At 38.8% G+C, this 19,062-nt stretch overlaps 1 protein-coding gene across 1 annotated transcript; it reads left to right on the top strand.

Moving 5' to 3' along the window:
• The first annotated feature begins 3,195 nt into the window (after positions 1-3,195).
• On the top strand, positions 3,196-14,030 carry LOC130735961 (biotin--protein ligase 2-like). Its single transcript, XM_057587830.1, has 10 exons — positions 3,196-3,382; positions 3,578-3,842; positions 4,146-4,207; positions 4,301-4,449; positions 4,980-5,100; positions 5,302-5,457; positions 12,415-12,460; positions 12,837-12,903; positions 13,201-13,277; positions 13,629-14,030. The coding sequence occupies exons 1-10, from the start codon at positions 3,280-3,282 to the stop codon at positions 13,669-13,671; spliced, it is 1,089 nt and encodes a 362-aa protein (XP_057443813.1). The 5' UTR covers positions 3,196-3,279; the 3' UTR covers positions 13,672-14,030.
• Positions 14,031-19,062: the final 5,032 nt, after the last annotated feature.

Genomic DNA, 19,062 nt, shown 5'->3' on the forward strand with positions numbered 1-19,062 from the left:
TAGAGGTTGGGAGGGCTTTAGATAGTTGGGGGAGAGACATTTTTGGGGACATCCCTAAGCAGATTTCTGATGCGAGGGTCCGCCTTCAGCGTCTTCAAAGGAGGGTCTAAATTGAGGAAGTTCTAATCGAGATTCGTGAGACAAAGCAGGCTTTGGATGTTCTGTTGGAGCAGGAGGAGATTGTTTGGAGTCAGCGCTCTCGAGCGACTTGGCTGCGTCATGGTGACTGTAATTCGAGGTTCTTCCACCAGAAAGATTCTCAGCGAAGACGTCGGAATATGATTGAGTGCATTAAAGATGTTCATGGGAGGGAGGTGGAGACGGATGAGGAAATATCACACGAGTTGTATTCTTATTTTTCAGATCTGTTCACTTGCTCTAATCCTTCTGGAATAGAGGAGGCGGTGGCTTTGTTAGCTGATAGAGTGACTCATGTGCATAAGGACATCCTTTTGGCGCCTTTCTCAAGAGAGGATGTTGAGGAGGCTCTCTTTCAGATGCATCCGACGAAAGTTCCGAAAGCGGATGGCCTCCCGACCCTTTTCTATCAGAAATTTTGGAGTATCATAGGTGATGATGTCTCCCAAGTCTGTTTGCAGGTGCTTCAGGACAATATGGACCCAAGTATGGTAAATCAAAATTTGTTAGTTTTAATTCCAAAAGTTAAAACTTCAGAGCATGCTAGTCAATTTAGATCAATTAGCCTTTGTAATGTAGTCTTTAAGATTATTACAAAGTGTATTGCAAATATGTTGAAATTAATTTTGCCTGCTTTAATTTGTGAAACGCAAAGTGCTTTTGTTCCAGGCCGTCTTATAACAGATAATGCTTTAATTGCGTTTGAATGTTTTCACTTTATGCGGAGTAAAATTCAGAGTCGGAATGGCATTATGGCACTCAAACTGGATATGTCTAAGGCATATGATCGGGTTGAGTGGCCTTTTCTTCAAGCTGTTATGCTTTCTATGGGTTTCCCTCTTTGTTGGGTGAATTTGATTATGAGATGTGTTTCTTTAGTTAACTTCTCCATTTTACTTAATGGTAATAGGCAGACTCCTTTTGCCCCTCATCGAGGGTTGCGGCCAGGAGACCCTCCCTTTCCTTATCTTTTTATCTTATGTGGAAAAGTTTTTTCTGCTATGATTAATAGAGCTGTTTTGAATTCCTCTTTGCATGGGGTTAAGATATCAAGGTCTACTCCCGTGATTTCTCATTTACTGTTTGCAGATGACAGTGTAATTTTTGCTAAAGCAGATGTGCAAGAGGCAGAGTGTATCCGAGAGATTCTCTCTTCTTATGATAGGGCTTCTGGCCAAGTGATTAACCTTGAAAAGTCAATGCTTTCAGTTAGCCGAAATGTGCCACAAAATTGTTTCCATGAGCTGAGACAGCTGTTAGGAGTAAAGGCGGTGGAAAGATTGGATAAGGATTTGGGGTTACCGACTATCATTGGAAAGTCCAAAACCCAGATATTTAATTTTGTTAAGGAAAGAGTTTGGAAGAAGCTTAAGGGGTGGAAAGAGAGGTCTTTGTCTAGAGCGAGACGAGAGGTGCTTTTGAAAGCGGTGGCTCAAGCTATTCCGACGTATGTCATGTCTTGCTTTGTTCTTTCGGATGGGCTTTGTTACCAAATTGAGGGTATGATTTGTAAGTTCTATTGGGGAGGCGATGTTGATAGAAGATGTCTCCATTGGGCCTCGTGGAATAAATTATGTCGTGTAAAAGATGAGGGTGGTCTTGGCTTTCGAGATTTCAAGTCTTTCAATTTGGCTCTTGTGGCCAAAAATTGGTGGCGGATATATAACTACCCCGATTCTTTGTTTAGCCGGACTTTTAAGGCGGTTTACTTCCCTAGTGGAAAGATTTTTGGTGCAAAGAAAGGCTACATGCCTAGCTATGCGTGGTCGAATATTTTGAAATCTACCTGGGTCTTTGAAAGAGGAGGAAGATGGAGGACTGGGAATGGGGTGGATGTAGATATTCTGAGGGATTCTTGGCTCCCGGATGGTGCTCCGTTGGTGTATCGTGAGGACTTATTTGCTGATTTTCAGCTAAAAATTGTGTCAGATTTGGTGGAGAACGGAAGGTGGCGTACAAATTTGGTGGAGATGGTTTTTAGCCCGACCACAACAGCGGTTATTCTTGTTGTTCCGCTTCCTATTCTGGGGAGTACTGATCGGCTGTTTTGGCCTGGTACGTCTGATGGTTGGTATACGACAAAGGCTGGTTATGAATTTATTCGTATGTTGCACAACCAAGAGGAGCCTTCATCATTAGTGGCTTCTCTGTTACCAGCTTCAACGTGGTCTCTTTTATGGAAATCACAAGCTTTGCCTCGTTGTAAGGATGTGATGTGGAGAGCTTGCTCTAGTTATCTTCCCGTCCGCGCGTCTCTTCGGCGGAGAGGGATTGATGTCGACCTAGTTTGCCCTTGGTGTGGAGTTGATGATGAAACAGTGGCTCATGTGCTGCTGTCATGCCCTGTTATTTCCAGAATCTGGTTTGCTGTCATGGGTTTGTGTGTAATCGAAACAGCTCTTTTCCATGTGCTTGTGTCGCGTATCGTGGAGGGGGCGGGGGAGGAGGTGATCGCTCGGGTTCTCATGTTGGTGTATGTGTTATGGGAGGCCAGGAATGCTAGACTTTTTTTAGGGGAGCGAGTTGTCTGTTCATCACGTTCTCTCTCGGATGGAAGCTCTTCAAGCTTTGCCTAGACCAGTAGCGATTCAGCGTGCTCCAGGATATGATGTTGCGACTTGGACGAGGCCTCCGGTGGGATGGATAAAGGTCAACGTGGACGCGTCGGTCTGGCGATCCTTGGCGGTGTTTAGCATGGTAGCAAGAGATGAGGAGGGAGAGCTCCTTGCGGCGGCCACTCTAGCTCCGATGATGATGCTATCAGCAGGTTTAGCGGAGGCCCTTTGCTTGCAGTGGGCGATGTGCCTTGCTCTTGATTTGGGGTTCTTTTCCGTTTGCTTTGAGACAGATTCTTTGCAGACTTTCTTGCCCGGGGAGCCTCCTCTTTTTTGGTTTGGATAGAGGAGGGTCCGCCTGGTCTAGACTCTTTTGTTCGTTTCGATATTTTGGCGTCTATGCCTGCTTGATTTTATAGAATCGGTTGAAGTTCAAGAAAAAAAAAAACCTGCGCATTTCAAAAAAAAGAAAAAAAAATATAAAACTGCTACTCCTGAAGATCCGTATTCCAGAAAAAACCTCCGAAAAAAAACATTTGAACCAGGTCAAGCTCTTCGAAGTTGTTAAAGAAACATTGGAAAGTTGATGTTATTGCGGAACCCTGCATTGACAACATCATCATTACTAGCCGCCACAAGGAGAGTCTGCAACTACAATCTTCTCGCATCCACATTCATGGCGTCTTCAGGTTCGTTCTCAACCTTTGTAATAAAAACGCTAGCTGAACAACTGGGTAGGCTAGTTCAACTTCAAAGCCTGAATAATATTGATTAATTAACTTGTGGATGAAATCAAAACCATGGTTATTGAGCAATTTGAGTGAAGTTTGAATATTGAAAATGACATAGCTGTTCCTTTTTCCTCCATTTTGTTTTTGCATCAGCTGTGGATTGCAGTTTGCTGGTTCTATGTGGCAAATCACTGGCGGAGAATGAGTCTGCTAAAGAAATCAAGACCAGTAACACCCTCAAGCTCCCTGACAATGGAGAACTATCCCTTGTTTTGCATTCGGAGTTTGATGATAAAAGGGTCATGCAACCACAGTCGTTCTCAGTTAATTCATTCATGAATTCTCTTTCATCAGATCAATTTGGCAGGCTTCTCATTTGGTCTCCACGGTTGTCTTCAACACATGATGTTGTTTCACAGTATGTGTCGGGCTTGTTTCCTTTTCTGTGCTCTGTGTTTTAGACTATATACCCGTTTGGATGCAAATTAAAGAGCATTTATTGGAGTTTATTTAGTTCATTTTATAGCAGATAAGCTCCAATAAGTCCATATCACCATACGGGCTCTACCTTGGTTGAACCTATATAGAATCAGCAGTCAGCACCCAAACTTAATTGTGCAGATGTCTAATCAATTTTTTTTTCTCATTTTCTACCTACCCGTTTTCATTTCCAGCATGTTTAAGATCTTATTGTTCCAATTCTTATGTTATTTTTATGCAGCAACTTTTGTGAGCTTCCAATTGGTACAGTATGTGTTGCTGATGTTCAGACCAAGGGACGAGGTTCAATATGACATTTAGTATTACTGTGACTCTCTCTCCTTTTTAACTTAAATTAGTTTATGTCAAAGTTTCTCTGTGCACTTGAGGTTTCAGGTCGGTCAAAGAATGTCTGGGAGTCTCCACTAGGTTGCCTCATGTTTTCTTTTACTCTGCAAATGGAGGATGGACGAGTTGTTCCCTTAGTTCAGTATGTGGTTTCCCTAGCTATAACTGAGGCAATCAAGGATATCTGTGACAAAAATGTAAGGCCTTTTTTTTTAAGTATTGACTTGATACCTATCCTGCGGTAAACCTGATGAGGGAAAGTAGTGTTGACTATTGAATTAACAAATTTAAGTATATATTTTCTATGAAAGTAATACAAGTTTACAGAAGTTATTGACTTAATAAAATGAAATGTTTAATACTTATTTTGAAAATAAACGGCGGTTTAGGTGATTCTGGGGAAAACTATGAAGCGTTAGGCAGTATTACTAAGAAATATGTGTTGGAGAGAATCACTTTTCAATTTGCCAAATAGCAAACCTGGCAAGTCAGTCTAATTGCTAAAGATAGTAAGAATGGGAGTATTAACCTATAAAGCATGAAGGACAGATGGATACAAATATTCTGGATGGAATAGGAAGACAACATCCACCATCATATAGTACCTGAATGGTTTTGGGTTTTGTCAGTTAGCATTGTTAAAAAAAACAAAAGCTTACTTTGTTTTCGGTCCGTTTTACACTCCTAATTTGTTTTCTGCTTGTGATTCCAACACTTACCATTCCAGGATTTACCCAGCATTGATGTTAAAATCAAGTGGCCAAATGATCTTTATTTAAATGGCTTTAAAGTTGGAGGAATTCTTTGCACCTCAACCTATAAATCAAAGAAGTTCAATATTAGTGCAGGTAATAAGTTTTTCTTGAGTAGAAAATGCTATGCAGTCGTTATGGATTGCACCTCCACCCCGTGTACTAATTTTAGCTAAACTTGTCTAGTAAACCCCTGTTCTCTGAGAATTTAATTTTTGTTGTCATTTTGGTAGAAGTAAAATGATTTCAAAGTTTATGCTCATGATGAAGGTCATAATAAATGCCTTGCTATTACAGGAATAGGCTTAAATGTCAGTAATGAGAAGCCGACGACATCCTTAAATACAGTTCTAAGAGAATTATATGTGGGAGCTTACCAGTTTCGAAGAGAAGATGTTTTGGCAGCCTTTTGTAACAAATTTGAGAAACTTTATGGTATATTTGTGAATCAAGGTATTTTGTTAATTATCTCATTATATTATTTGATGATATGATCTCTGACATCATAGCCCGAATACGATTATTATCTTAATCATTGTGTATCTACGTTCATTCCTCTATCTCTGTGTGCTCTCTGAAACACTGATGGATAGATAAATCTTCTAATAATCTGAATCAACTTCTGTAATAAGTGCTTCTCTCACCCCTTGTGTAAAAATTTCTTGTTTGGGTATGGATGATACTGGTAGATCTATTCTTTTAATATCTGTCAAACTAGTTGTTATATATATGGATGAAGTTTTGGAAATTTATGTTTTGGGGAAGGTGATGAGTACTTGGAGTTAGTTAGTTAGTTAAGGGTTAGCATTTAGAGTTAGTTAGTTAGTTATGGCTTAGCCTATAAATAAGGGAGTGTGAAGAGGGTTTAGGTATCTTTGGGATCATTTGGGAATTGGGAATTAGGAGAGTGATGAGTCTCTCGAATACTCATCTGTTTCTTGTACATTTTTCTGTTGAATAATATCAGGGTTTCATCAATTGGTATCAGAGCACCGATCTAGGTGCTGTGATTGCCATCAATTCGTGAAGATGTTTCCAGAATTTGATGGAAGAGAGGCCTACGGATGGCTCATTATGGTGGAGCAACACTGTGAGGCCAAGGGAGTATCCGAAGAGGAGAAATTCTCAGGGGCAGAGAAGGCTTTGACTGGTGAAGCTTTCATGTGGTGGTTTTGCTGGAGAAGACGCAATCAGAAGGCAACATGGTGGGAATTTGTGGAGGCTCTGTTGAGGAAATTCGAACCAGAATTGGAACCGTACATGCCAGAACCAGTTCAAGATTCAGAGGAGGAAGAAATCCCTGGGAAGCAAGAAGTCTTGGAGGCAGAACGAAGAACTGTTGTGGTGGAAGCCAAACCTGAGGCCAATTCAGTGCTGTTGGCGAAATCAGAGATCAAGCCATATTCGCCGGAGAATTCTGAGATGGAAGCGTCGCGGAAAGACTCGGAGTTTGCAATGGCGGCGGAGCAAACAGCGGAGGTGTCACGGTGTCAACCGGTCACCGTGGTTGATTACATCGATTGCACGTTGACGGCGAAAGGGGAGAAGATCGACGCCGAAGGGGAAATCAAAATCAAGCGGTTACAGGAAGGTTCTTCAATGGAGAAATGGCAGATTTGCAGCATTCATGGGAGGAAGAAGGTGCAACCAATCGTTTTGCCCCAAATCAGTGATTTAGGGTTCGATTGGGAGAGACGGCCGCCGCGGAAACCGCCGGATTCATGTCTCTGCACGGCGGTAACCGCCAATCGACTGCCGGACACGTTCTTTTGCTGGACGGAGGTCTTCATTCAGACCTCTGTTCTTTGCTCTTCGATGGTTGCCATTCAACTGGAGACTAAGCCACCAGACCGCAGTGGTGGCAGCTCACACTTCATCCTTGGCGATTCTTGCAGATCGGACTTGGTGGCCAACCGTCCTCCAGCTAAGCCACCGGATTTGGCTGAGACAGCGGTGGTGGGATACTGTGGCCTCGAGTTAGTTCGCACGGAGGAGAGTAAAGGGCGCTCGCTCATTCGCAAGTCGGTAACCGTTTCACGGCCGCCGGCGAAGCCACCGGACTTTGCAGTTATGGCGGGGGGACGCTCGTTTCCGTCGTCGCTGGTTGGGTGTGGTCTTTCCGTTGTCTTCACACGCACACGCGTTCACACGAAGCAGAGCAAGGCTGGCTCAGCTAGATTTTTCAGAATTGGGTCAAAGTTTGACCACAAGGCCAAAGCCCATAATGCTAAACAGAAGGAACGGGCCCAAGAGGAACTTTTCTTTCTCAATCATCTACAGACCAGTTCATTCCCTTACTCTAATGGGCCAGGCCCAACTGTTGGAGTATTTGTTTTTTGTTTGTTTAAAGAAGCTTGTGTTTTACCCCACCTTGAGGACAAGGTGGATGTTTAGGGGGGAGTATTGATGAGTACTTGGAGTTAGTTAGTTAGTTAAGGGTTAGCATTTAGAGTTAGTTAGTTAGTTATGGCTTAGCCTATAAATAAGGGAGTGTGAAGAGGGTTTAGGTATCTTTGGGATCATTTGGGAATTGGGAATTAGGAGAGTGATGAGTCTCTCGAATACTCATCTGTTTCTTGTACATTTTTCTGTTGAATAATATCAGGGTTTCATCAGGAGAGAGGGATACAGTTGTAGGGCATAGGATGCATCAGTGCAGTATATAATTAAAATTCCCTTGCGTGTTAACAATTACAGGTGCAAACCTTAGGTGGCTCTTTTCCCCTTTTCTAAGGCTTTACGATTTCTTTTAGTGGTCTGTACTCTGTACTGTTGACTTAGAAGGTCAGACCTGGTGCAATGATATGGGTTAGAATATAATATAAAACCATTAAAGTGGCCCTTACCCAATAGCTTAAGCTTTTTGGTTAATTGGTTGCTTGACATGGTATCAAAGCCTCTATGACCGAGAGGTCTAGAGTTTGATCTTTGCTCCCCTCACTTTCTAATTAAAAAGTGGAATTTAATTAAGCACATGGTAGGCGGGCCTGTGCATTTATCCACGCTTCAAGCCCAAAAGGCTCTTGCGTGAGGGGGCGTGTTAGAATATAATATAAAACCATTAAAGTGACCCTTACCCAACAGCTTAAGCTTTTGGGATAAGTGGTTATTTGACAATATGGTTGCTACACTTTGATCTTATAGTCATGGTATAGCCTCTGTGCTCACAGGGTAAGGCTTTGTACATTCCCGCCCCCCCCCCCCCCCAAACCGGACATTGGCACGAGCATAGTGCACTAGGCTGTCTGTACCTTGTTTTATATCCAAAATCTGGAAGGGAAAATAAAACAACAATACTATTGCCTTTTAAGATCAAAATCACATGCTCTCTTCCCTCTTACCTCTTTTTCCCCTCTCTCTCTCTATACCATTCATGGTCCTTCCTTTGTCAGTTAGAAACTTTAAAAGAGCTTTGTCCATTTTGGTCTTCTGAAGATATATGTACCCATCGGTCTATTGTTCATTTATAAATAGTTTGGCAACCACTTATTAATAAGGTCTATATTAGAAAAGACTGCAGAGGTAATAAAGGAGAGTTGTATCATTAATTTAATAGATTGCATGGAAGGTAATCAAGGGATAAAGAGAGATTTATGTAACATATTTCTTCTAAGGCCATCAAGGGAGTCAAGAAGGAAAGTTGACCCGCATGGCTATAAGAAAGATGACAAGACAGAGGCAGAGACATTATTAGTTATGAGGTAGAGTGTAGGGTCTATCGAATATGCTGTATATCTTCATTTCAATCCGCCTTTATTGATCTTGTAAATTTACCACATTGCTCCTGCTGTGTATGGTTACTAGCATTATTTGAGGAGTTATAAGGTAGATTTACAGTTTCAAGTTTTTTGATCCATTTTCTAACTACTAGAATTATAAGGTAGATAATATAGTTCATGTAATTCATTCAATATCTTGCATCTTTCATTTGTCCAATACTACAGTCCTGTGTATGAAAAGAATCAAAGAAGGTTATTGAACTCTTAAGAGTACGAGTTAGTTTACTTGAAGATATTAAATTAAATAGATTAAGAAGAATGGGAAATTAAGTTTTAGGTTAAAGAAGGAAGGGTAGTTATTTGACCAATAACATTAGCTTTTGCTTTTGAACCATCTACAAGGGTATTGTTCTGAGGAGTTGTATAGGAGATAAGGTTAAGAAAAGAACAATAAGATCCTATGCAACAGAGGGATGTGCTTCGAGTTGGTTCCGGTGGTGGGAGTCTTGTGCCCCTGAAATCTTCTAGATGTCATTTCAATTTGTCGTCATTAATGTTTTCACTACGTGATGGCAAAAAACCATCCAGAATTATCCTCAGCATGCAACAAACGGGGAATATAAGCGAGTAATGTAAGAAATTTGAGCTAGTGCAAAGCTGTGTTGTCATCCTGTATGGATGAATAGGTTGTAGGGGGGGGGGATCCAAGTGGAACATAAGATCCATTCCTTGGAAACCCTCATAGAATTGATTGCTTTGGCCAAACTTGTTGATGAGAACTAGGTTGCTAAAAGGGAGGCCCCCGATCTTGAGTAGCAGATTCGGAATGCCAACCATGGTTTATGTCAACAAAAACCACACCTGCCAGTGTTGAATAATATGTACTCAGACTTGGGTGACGGCACTAACTCTATTGGTTCCACACTCTCCACACTTGTCTACACTAGGAAGAGTGTCACAGATAATATTGAGTGTTAGAGAAGGGGGTGGCCTTAGAAGATTTTCCAGTGCTAAGTTGCAAGAAAAAAATGAGAAAGGGCCTTTGTTTTAGGTGTGATGAGAAGTTCAGTTTAGAGCACGCGTGCATGTACATACTTGTTTAATTGGATTTTGGTGGAAGTTGGAGAGGAACTGATTGACAGACAAGGGAAAGAACACCAAGATGTGGAGGAGAAACCTCGTCCTTTATCCCTTCACAACATGATGGGGATAATATCTAGAAGGACCATGAAATTATGGGGGCATCTAAATGATAGGAAAGTGATGATACTAATCAATTGGGTGTATCCAACAATTTTATTGTATAAGGGCTAGTGCAAGAACATGAATTGCCTATGATCAATGCTCTTAGTACAGGGTTGAAGCTGGGGATGACCAAAAGATCAAATGCAGAGGCGTGTGAAAAGGGGTTATATGCAAGTTCAGGGCCAAGGTTTCTATCGTGCAAGGTTTCTTCTTCTTTGGGTTGGGAGGAACATATGTGGTCCTTGGAAGGTCTGGGAGAGGTCAGGGCCAATTTTAGAGAACTACCTACGAAGATTGAGGTGGCAGACCATACTATTGTTCTTAAGGGAGACCCTTATATAGATCAGCACCATCTTTAAAGTCCATGTAAAAAGCTCTAAGGACTAGGGAGAAGAGTTCAATATGGAGTACAAATTAGTATCACAAATATCAAAGGAGTATACTGTTTAGCCAGAAATAGAAGATGTCTTTCAAGAACCTCAGGGACTGTCACCAAAAAAGAAGACATGGCCATACTGTCCTCCTGAAAGAGGGAGCCTTAATTCCTAAATCTGACCCTATAGGTAACCCATATTATAACCAAAAGGGTTAGATAAAATTATGAAATATTTTTGTCTCTATTCTAGCACTCTGATACTAGAAAGAAAAAAGGATGGGAGGGTGGAGATATTGTTGATTATAAAGCCATATACAAAGCAACTGCAGCCAAATTTCCAATGTCAACAATAGATGAAAGATTTGAACAAGTTAGGAGGAGCTACTGTTTTTTCCAAATTAGACCACAATGTAGATGCGTGAGGTAGATGGGTAGATGCACTCATTAAAGCATTAGTGTTTAATGTTTATAGAACATATGATCTTCATCACTATGAATGATACCAAATTACCGCATAGCTATGCTAAACCCTCTAAAAATCATGCTTGAGGAGACTGTTCTAGACCATATAGCGAGACTGGACTCCCCTTGAGCAACAAACAAACCCCAATGGTTGCTTCATATAAACCTCCACCAAGTCACCATGTAGAAATACACTTTTAATGTCCAGCTGATCTAATAGCAAGTGATGCATGGCCTCTGTGGAGAGGAAAGGCAGATTAAAGTCATTTTAGCAATAGAAGAGAAGGTATCACTATAATCAGGTCCAAAAATCTACATATAGCCTTTGCTGCAGGACAAGCTTTTAGATGCTCCACCTGTCCATATTGACAACTTCTTAAAATTCGGGCTAGGCCCAACTCCACTTCAAAAGCTAGCTTAGAGGTGAGGATATCTTTCACATATAAAGACGTATTTAGACATATCTAGGATCTTATCACACACCCCTCTCGCCCAAGGTTGGACATCTTAGCGTGGGGTTTGCAAAACTGGACGTGTGTAGTAGGTGGCCCATTTATAGGTGGCCCAATAAACTGTTATAGGATAGACTCTGATACCATCTTAAAATTCACGCTAGGCCTAACACCACCCTAAAACATAGCTTAGGGGTTAGGATTGTTTTCTCCTTTATAAAGACCAATTTGGTAATATCTTTAGCCAATGTGGAACCTTTACATAACTCAAGATTTTTCAGGTGGAAGAGGAACTTCATTTCATGTCTGGTTGAATTCCAAGGTCGTTATTTCATCAATCATAGCATGTTGCCACCCTAGAAGGGTTAGTGCCACCGCCCACCTGGATAGTTTTTGGGGTAGGAAACAGGAAAAAGAGAAAAAACAAAGGTGCAATGAAATGGAGAAAGATGGTTACAGCCGAGATATAAATGGGATAAGAATTACGAATAGAACATGTAACTTTGTAAAGGGCTATGGACATGTCATTAGAAGGCCGGGTTAGGTTTGAAGCAGGGTTAGGTTTTTGAGCTGGAAGTGAATGGCCTAACTCTTGAGGGTCAGCCACCAAAGGTTTCTTGGGACAGGCTAAAACGTCATACGTGAGGGGGTCCTTGACCCTGTAAACGGAGACACGTGGGTCGAGATAGGGCATAGGTAATACTTGGGAGATGGTAATAATATCAATACATCTCTCTCTTCGTAGACATTAAACACGCGGAGCCCTACGAAATTTATTGAATGTTTATGAAAAGAGATACATGCAAAATTTTCATGATAAGGTCATGTGAAAATTTTCCATGAGAGGATTTATTCCCAAAACTAATGGCTTTTAATTATCACGAAAATACCAACATAATGTTTTTGATATATATGGTTGACCAATTTGATGTTGCATGCATCTTTGGAATATAAAAACAGCCAGACTTGAAAATAAAAAATAAACAACCAAGATGCTGTTACCAGTTAAAGTTTTATAATTAAGATGTTTCCAGACTTCTGAATTTTCTTAAATATTGTATATTGTGATGATTAGTTAAGTAACCAAGGGCACTCAATAAATTGCTGTATATGACATTTAAGGTAATTCTGAGCTTCACCATTATGTTGAATGCAGGATTTCAAACCCTAGAGGAGCTATATTATAAGACATGGTTGCACAGGTAACTTGAACTTTACTGTACTCTCATCTGTAGCTTATATTAACCTTTATTCTTTTTCTTTCTCGGTGATGACATTCATGTCAAGACTTAGTAGAGTTGACTGGTATTTAATGTTGATGGGATTAAGAAATCATAGTATGGTTAGAGTTTGCCTTCAACTCTTTCATGCTTAAAAATTACAATGAATTGAGCATAAAAGGACGTAGAGCTAGAACATTTAACTTATTGAGCTTAGTTAGCAGTTGAAGATTTAATTTTGACATGATTTATTCATCGTCCTGATTATGCTTTTTATTTGGAGAAAGCAAATCCTAATTTTGCATATTTTGGAATGGTTTAGCTGTACAGTAATCTATACTTTCAAAATGTCATGCAGTGGGCAGAGAGTTATTGTGCAGGAAAATAATGAGGACAAAGTGATCGAACATGTGGTAACTATTCAGGTATGGTAGATGAAAACTGTTTTGCCTAGGGTCCTAAAAATTTGGATAGAGTACAGATCAAGTTTGCACTTGATGTATAATTTGTAGTTTGAAAGAAGAGGCAATTTATGCTATTGGCTATTATTTATTGGTGAAGTTAGAAATATTCAAAACTGAAATTGTTTAAAAGAATGCAATATATGTGAATGATCTGCCAGCCATTTCCTATGGTAATACAATAATATTGATGTTTTGACTTCAGTTATCTTTGCTGCAAAATAATTCAGTTTCATATTATTTAATTCTTTTTATGTACAGGGTTTGACTTCCTCAGGATATTTGTTGGCAGTCGGTGATGACAGTCAAATGTGTGAGCTCCACCCTGATGGTAATAGGTAATGAATAACATATCTTTCTCTTCTAATTGCATGATTAAATGTATGTTTGGAAACCATTCTGCAATTGATTTTAAAGGCAGAATCAATTCTAAGGAGACGCTTCTGGGTTTAAAAATGATTCTGATAAAAAAAAAAAAAAAAAAAAAAAAAACTGATACAAACATGCTAATCTATTGTGATATGCACAGTTTAGGCCTTTTGAAATTTGAAACACAACATTTAGTTATCAGAAACAATGATCTATCTACTTAACACATTTATACGAAATGAACTTTTCAAACTATGTTATTTCATGATCTGATTATAATATCAATTGGAATTGAAAAGAATTTTCTTCTCTGGTTTCAGCTTTGACTTTTTCAAAGGACTGGTCAGAAGGAAACTTGCCTGAAGAATATCCCCTTGCATATTTCACCAAAGGCAAATTCTCTCACGCTCTCTTTGTATATATTACCAAGGTTTTGGCTTTGTAGCTAAAACAACTTACCAATAAATCAAATGAATTTGTTTCTTATGTTTGTCATTAGAATCTTAGAGCATTTGTATTCCATTTCATTTTCCTTGCCTGGTCAAGCAAGATCTTCTACATTATGCCATGTGAAAAACATCATGCAGTTGCGACCAAAATAAATTATTGTTTTCTCCTGATAGAACCATGTTTCATGATTGGTGTAGTCAATCATTTGTAAGGAATATGGTGGTCCTTCTTCGCCAGCTATGAACTGATTTGAGAAAAATATTTCTGTCTCATTGTTGTGTACCATAATCGCCTTTGCTTCCTAATAAAGTATGCTTGAACTAGATGCTTAATCTGATTGTGTTGACTCTCTGTCATCCATGATCCATCTACCACTCCCATCATGACCGAGGTGTCACATACTCCTGTAACTCTGAGTGGCTGTCGCTTTCTCAAACTTGGACTTCGGATGCTTTATCCGCGGTGTAACGAGAAAGTGTGAGTGCTTGTTTGGAAATTCTTCTAGAATTGATTCTAAAATCTAAATTTATTATGGGGAGAAGCTTCTGTAAGTAGCTTTTCTGGATGCTAAAATTGATTTTGATAAAAGAAAAACTAATCCAAACATATGAAAAATAGATTGTACAAATGTCCTGCTTTGAGCTTTAAACAATGACACATTTATATTAGCATATGTTTCAAGATAGTTGCACTTAATTTAACCTAACTTTACATTGCTTTTCTAAATTTGCATTTATTCCACTAAGAGTAGTGCTATGTGACTGATCAACTAATACTATTAACATTCAACATTTTTTTCCTTTTTGGGGTGGAGGGATGGGGTGGGGAATTTTTTCACTGTTACAGTAGCAGGTACTACATTTATCCTTGTATGGTTAGTTTTTCCTTGTTTTAATAATTTTTTAAAATAAAATTTGAAGATAATTATCTGTTTGTGAATAAGAGCATTGAGTCTTTGGTACTATACATTCAAAATCGAGACAAGTTAGTCTATTTATTTATAAAGAAAACATAAAACAAATTCCTGTGTCATATACTCATGCCAATGAGGTTGAAAAAATTAACACTCATTTAACAAAGTAAGTATTACTGCTTGATCATCATCATTAAAAAGAATAGACTCTCATCAAATGATAAATTAATAACTTGAAGAATTTCACTTTTCAAGGGATCCAAATTCATCTGACATCTTAATTTAAAATATAAAATTATTTTATTATCTGGCTCCAAAGAATAATAATATCAGTGTTCTACAAGTGTATACCCAACAAAAAGGCTAAGATTGAAGTATTCGAGCGGAAGAAAAAAATATTTTACACTAGAACACTCCTTTGAAGAGAGTTTTCTATGCTTTAAAGGCATCTAACACGTGTTGTTTAAGTTTTGGTGTTGTGTTGGGTCGGTGTCTGACACCAGAACACTCTTTAAAGAGAGTTTTTTTGTGCCTCAGCAAGCGAGGTGAGTTTAGAAGAAGGATGAATTTAGTTAAAGTATCCATATATTTTAGAGCTCAAATTAAAGTAACTTATTTTAATAGTCGGTAAAAATTAGTGATTGAGATTTAATAAGCCGGTAATATATTGTTAGTCCAATTTTGATATTTTAGTCAATGATTATAATTGCATACTCTACTTTTTCAAATGAACTCCTCATAGCCTCCACCTTCCATGGACAGCCTTCCCTACCTTGAACAAATTACCCAAGTGATATGAGAGTTAAGTCCACAAAATCATGAAGCATGTCTTCATCATAATGTGTAATAATGGAGATTGAGTCACTCTCAGAGGAAAGCACATTGATTATTGGTGAAAGCCAAGTGAGAGGTTCTAGGCTTTTCTCTGTTCTCCTTTTGAGAACTGCATCTGCATGCTACATTCTTCCGCTAAATTTGGTTTATTTAACATTGGGGCAAATGGGGTGTTGGTATGTCTCTATATGAGACAATGCCATTGTGATTGATGGCAGCTATTGCTTGTCACCACGTCTCGAGCCCCATGGAGTAGTGCTCCTTTAGCACTAGTTATGGAAGAAATTTAATAGTTGGTAATTTGGTATACGTCACCATCAAACACCCAACTTAACACTAATCAAGTTTATTATTATATAACAAAACAGTGATGATAGTACACCCCGGCGTCCTTTGATATACGTTTGAGATAGCAGTTTGTGACAGCCAGTTTGCAGCGGTTTAGACCATCACAGCTGGTGAAGTTATAAAAAATGTGAAAATGCATTTTTAGGGGTCATTCCAGCAGTCGTATTAATTAGTGGATGTCTAAAGTATGGTGGTAATGTGCTTGATCTACAAATCATTTCCTATAATAAAATCTGATACTCCCTCCGTTCCTAATTATAAGACCTAGTTTCAAAAATTTTATGTTCCTAAATATAAGACCTCTTACAAAAATCTAAGAAAAGGTTTTGTACTCTTCCATATTCACCCCTCACATTAACTGTATGTTTTCAATTCCAAAGTTACCACCTACCATTAATTACAACTATTTCAACTAACTATGAATGCAATGATTATTAGTGAGAGAAAATGATAAAGGGTAAATAGGGAAAAATGTATGCATTTTTAAAAAACCAATACACTAATTAGTCACATTAAGTGATTTCTTAATAAGCGCAATTTTTTTGAATAGGTCTTATATTTAGGAACGGAGGGAGTAACCAACAAATGATTGGTTCAAAGTTGTGCACATGTAAGATTTTAAATTTGAACTGTGTATGAAAAAACCTCTTATAATCAAAGAGAGATAATCCTACCAAAATGTAAATGTTGTCAGGTATGTCTCTTGTAACAAAATGTTTTGTTGTTAGACTTAATAAAAGAATTATTAATGATAATATCAGCAGTGTAGAAGTTTGTTATTTAATCAGTCTAGCTGTCCATCTTGGCACTATTGTAAAGGTTTTAAAATTTAGAACTTCACCGTAATTTTGTCACTGCAAGAGGCTTCAGGAAAATGAAGATTCTCTAGCTGTACTGAAGAATATATGTATAGTAAATCTTAATTGTGGGGACAAAAGAAAATTTATACTAAAAAATAGTGAAGATGCCGTTGTGCTTTACAGGTTGGTATTATATAATTAATCTAAGATGATGTCTTCGCCAATGACAGAAAAAAGGTTGAGAAGCAGTGTTGAAAGTAAAGAAAAAGGTTGAGAAGCAATTTTGAAAGTGAAAATCACGGATATGGATCCTAGCATGTATCATTCACTTTTGGTCCACAAGCATGTATCAATCGTATCAATCACTCAAATTGTTAAATTGATGATTAACTGTTTTAACCAATCATTTTTATTAACAACCTTAACCATTGGATGTATAGATGAGTGGCTGAGATGTTGCGGGAGAGAGGCGGTAGATAAAAGTGATTTTTGAAAATCACAGTGCTGATAGCTGCCTATGTACATAAAAGGATAGGTAAGGTGTCTCCTTAAAAATGGGTGACACCTTAAATTTAGGAGTGAAATTACGAATGTATACTGCATCATTTTTGAATGGTGTATAGCCCTCAATATCTGGCTGTCACTAATCTTTAAAGTCATAGATGAACAACAGCCCACAACCACTTTGCCTTCACCAAATCCAACCAGAGAACTAAACCCTTAGCGAGCATCATGGCCCAACACTTATTTTTGTATGAATCTCTATTCTCTACGAGCTCACGTCCGCCATCACAATTGATCAAAGCTCGGATTGAAGAGAAGGGCTGAGGTGAATGAGGCGATGATGGAGGATGAGAGTGTAGAATAACGCGATTTTTTATAAGGGCAAAAGGGAACTAAAGGGGTAGAGGAAAATTTAGAAAATCTACCTTTTTTATCTTAACCATTCAAATATTTGATTTAAATATCTCTAGTGGATAATTCGTATGCACTAGTGTCCCCCATTTTTAGGGAGACATTGTAGCCATCACCAACATAAAACAATATATTTATGTAAGTTTTCTGCCTGTTCTTCACAATTACTTTTAGATTTATAGATCTTATGGCATACAGTATTGTAATATGAAGCTTTATGTTTATTTTTAAAAAAATATCACGAAATTCCATTTATTTATTAAGAAGTGTTATTTTGCATGAAGAAAAACACCTCTCAAACAAACCATTTTTTTGGTTTCTTAAAAATCAACATGGTAGAAACCAAAATGATAAGAGGAAGTTATTGGATTCAATGGTAGAAATGAGTCCATCTATTTCGGTATAATAATAAGTTGTACTATATGATTGTCCTAAGATGACCAATCACTCAGAAGAGTGTTTCGAGGGAAAGGAACGGTTGTACTACTGGTGTTGCAGTTGAGGTTAAGAACGAGGTCGTTGTACGGACGGTGATGTTACTGCTCTAGAATGCTCTACTAGGAGGAAAACCTGCATAAAACACTCAACATCCAATTCAAAGGTGGCTAAAGCTGATAAATTTAATTTACATGGAATATAGTGCGTAGCTTTAAGGGTTTGTTGGTAGTGCCTTTTATAATTTTTGTGTTTGGATTGAATGCTAGTTGAGCGGTACTTCGGGGACTCAAAATCTGAAAACTACCCATTCAAGGACACTCAAGTGTCTAACATATGAGACGTTTCGACATCGTTGCCTCCACTCCAGCTGGATTTGTATGACGCCTCTAACTTATTGGTTCGCGTGCATATGCCCTTGGTTAGAGTGGTTTCCCCTCCATTGATCTCCAAGTATCCCGATGGTACCAAGCGACATGTACTCCTATCAGAATGGTATGGTTGAGGAGACGTGCGATTACTCCTTGGGTAATGGTATTGGTACTTTGTGATTTGAACATAGCGTTGGGATATCGTTGGAAGGCGGATGGAGTGCTTGTATCCAGAGCGAGGTCTGAGGCCTTTATGCTCTAGTTGTGATGAGGGACGATGCTTGGAAGGGCATGTGATGGAGTTAAGGCTTGTTTCTCGCCAAGATAGAGAATCCTTCACTCCAGTCCTAACAAGAGTGATGGTCGAGAGATACGTACTGTCATGATCTCCCGTAATGGACAGTGTTGGCTGGAGAAGGTACTGATGATTTTGAGAGGTACGTAGTGAATGGGTACTTTGGGTGAGGCTTGTATCTCGATAAGATCAGGAGCACTCCCCTTGCTCTAGTCATCGTGTGAACGATGGATCTAGTGAATGAGTGCTTGGGCAGAGGCTCGTATCTTGGTCAAATCCCCATATACTTTTATCCTTATTTAATACATATGATAAGAAAAATAAATATACAATTTTAAGATAACAATGTCATGTGAAATTTGAATATAAGATAATCATTATCAAAAACCTTCT

Source organism: Lotus japonicus, chromosome 1 (genome assembly GCF_012489685.1).
Source record: "Lotus japonicus ecotype B-129 chromosome 1, LjGifu_v1.2".
Classification (NCBI taxonomy): Eukaryota; Viridiplantae; Streptophyta; class Magnoliopsida; order Fabales; family Fabaceae; genus Lotus; species Lotus japonicus.

What these genes read in the sequence shown, in the direction of transcription:
- LOC130735961 (XM_057587830.1), top strand. Translation starts at nt 3,280, where the DNA reads ATGTTATTGCGGAACCCTGCATTGACAACATCATCATTACTAGCCGCC. An exon ending in CACATTCATGGCGTCTTCAG is followed by an intron (nt 3,383 to 3,577) that starts GTTCGTTCTCAA and finishes TTTTTGCATCAG; the next exon opens with CTGTGGATTGCAGTTTGCTG. An exon ending in ACACATGATGTTGTTTCACA is followed by an intron (nt 3,843 to 4,145) that starts GTATGTGTCGGG and finishes ATTTTTATGCAG; the next exon opens with CAACTTTTGTGAGCTTCCAA.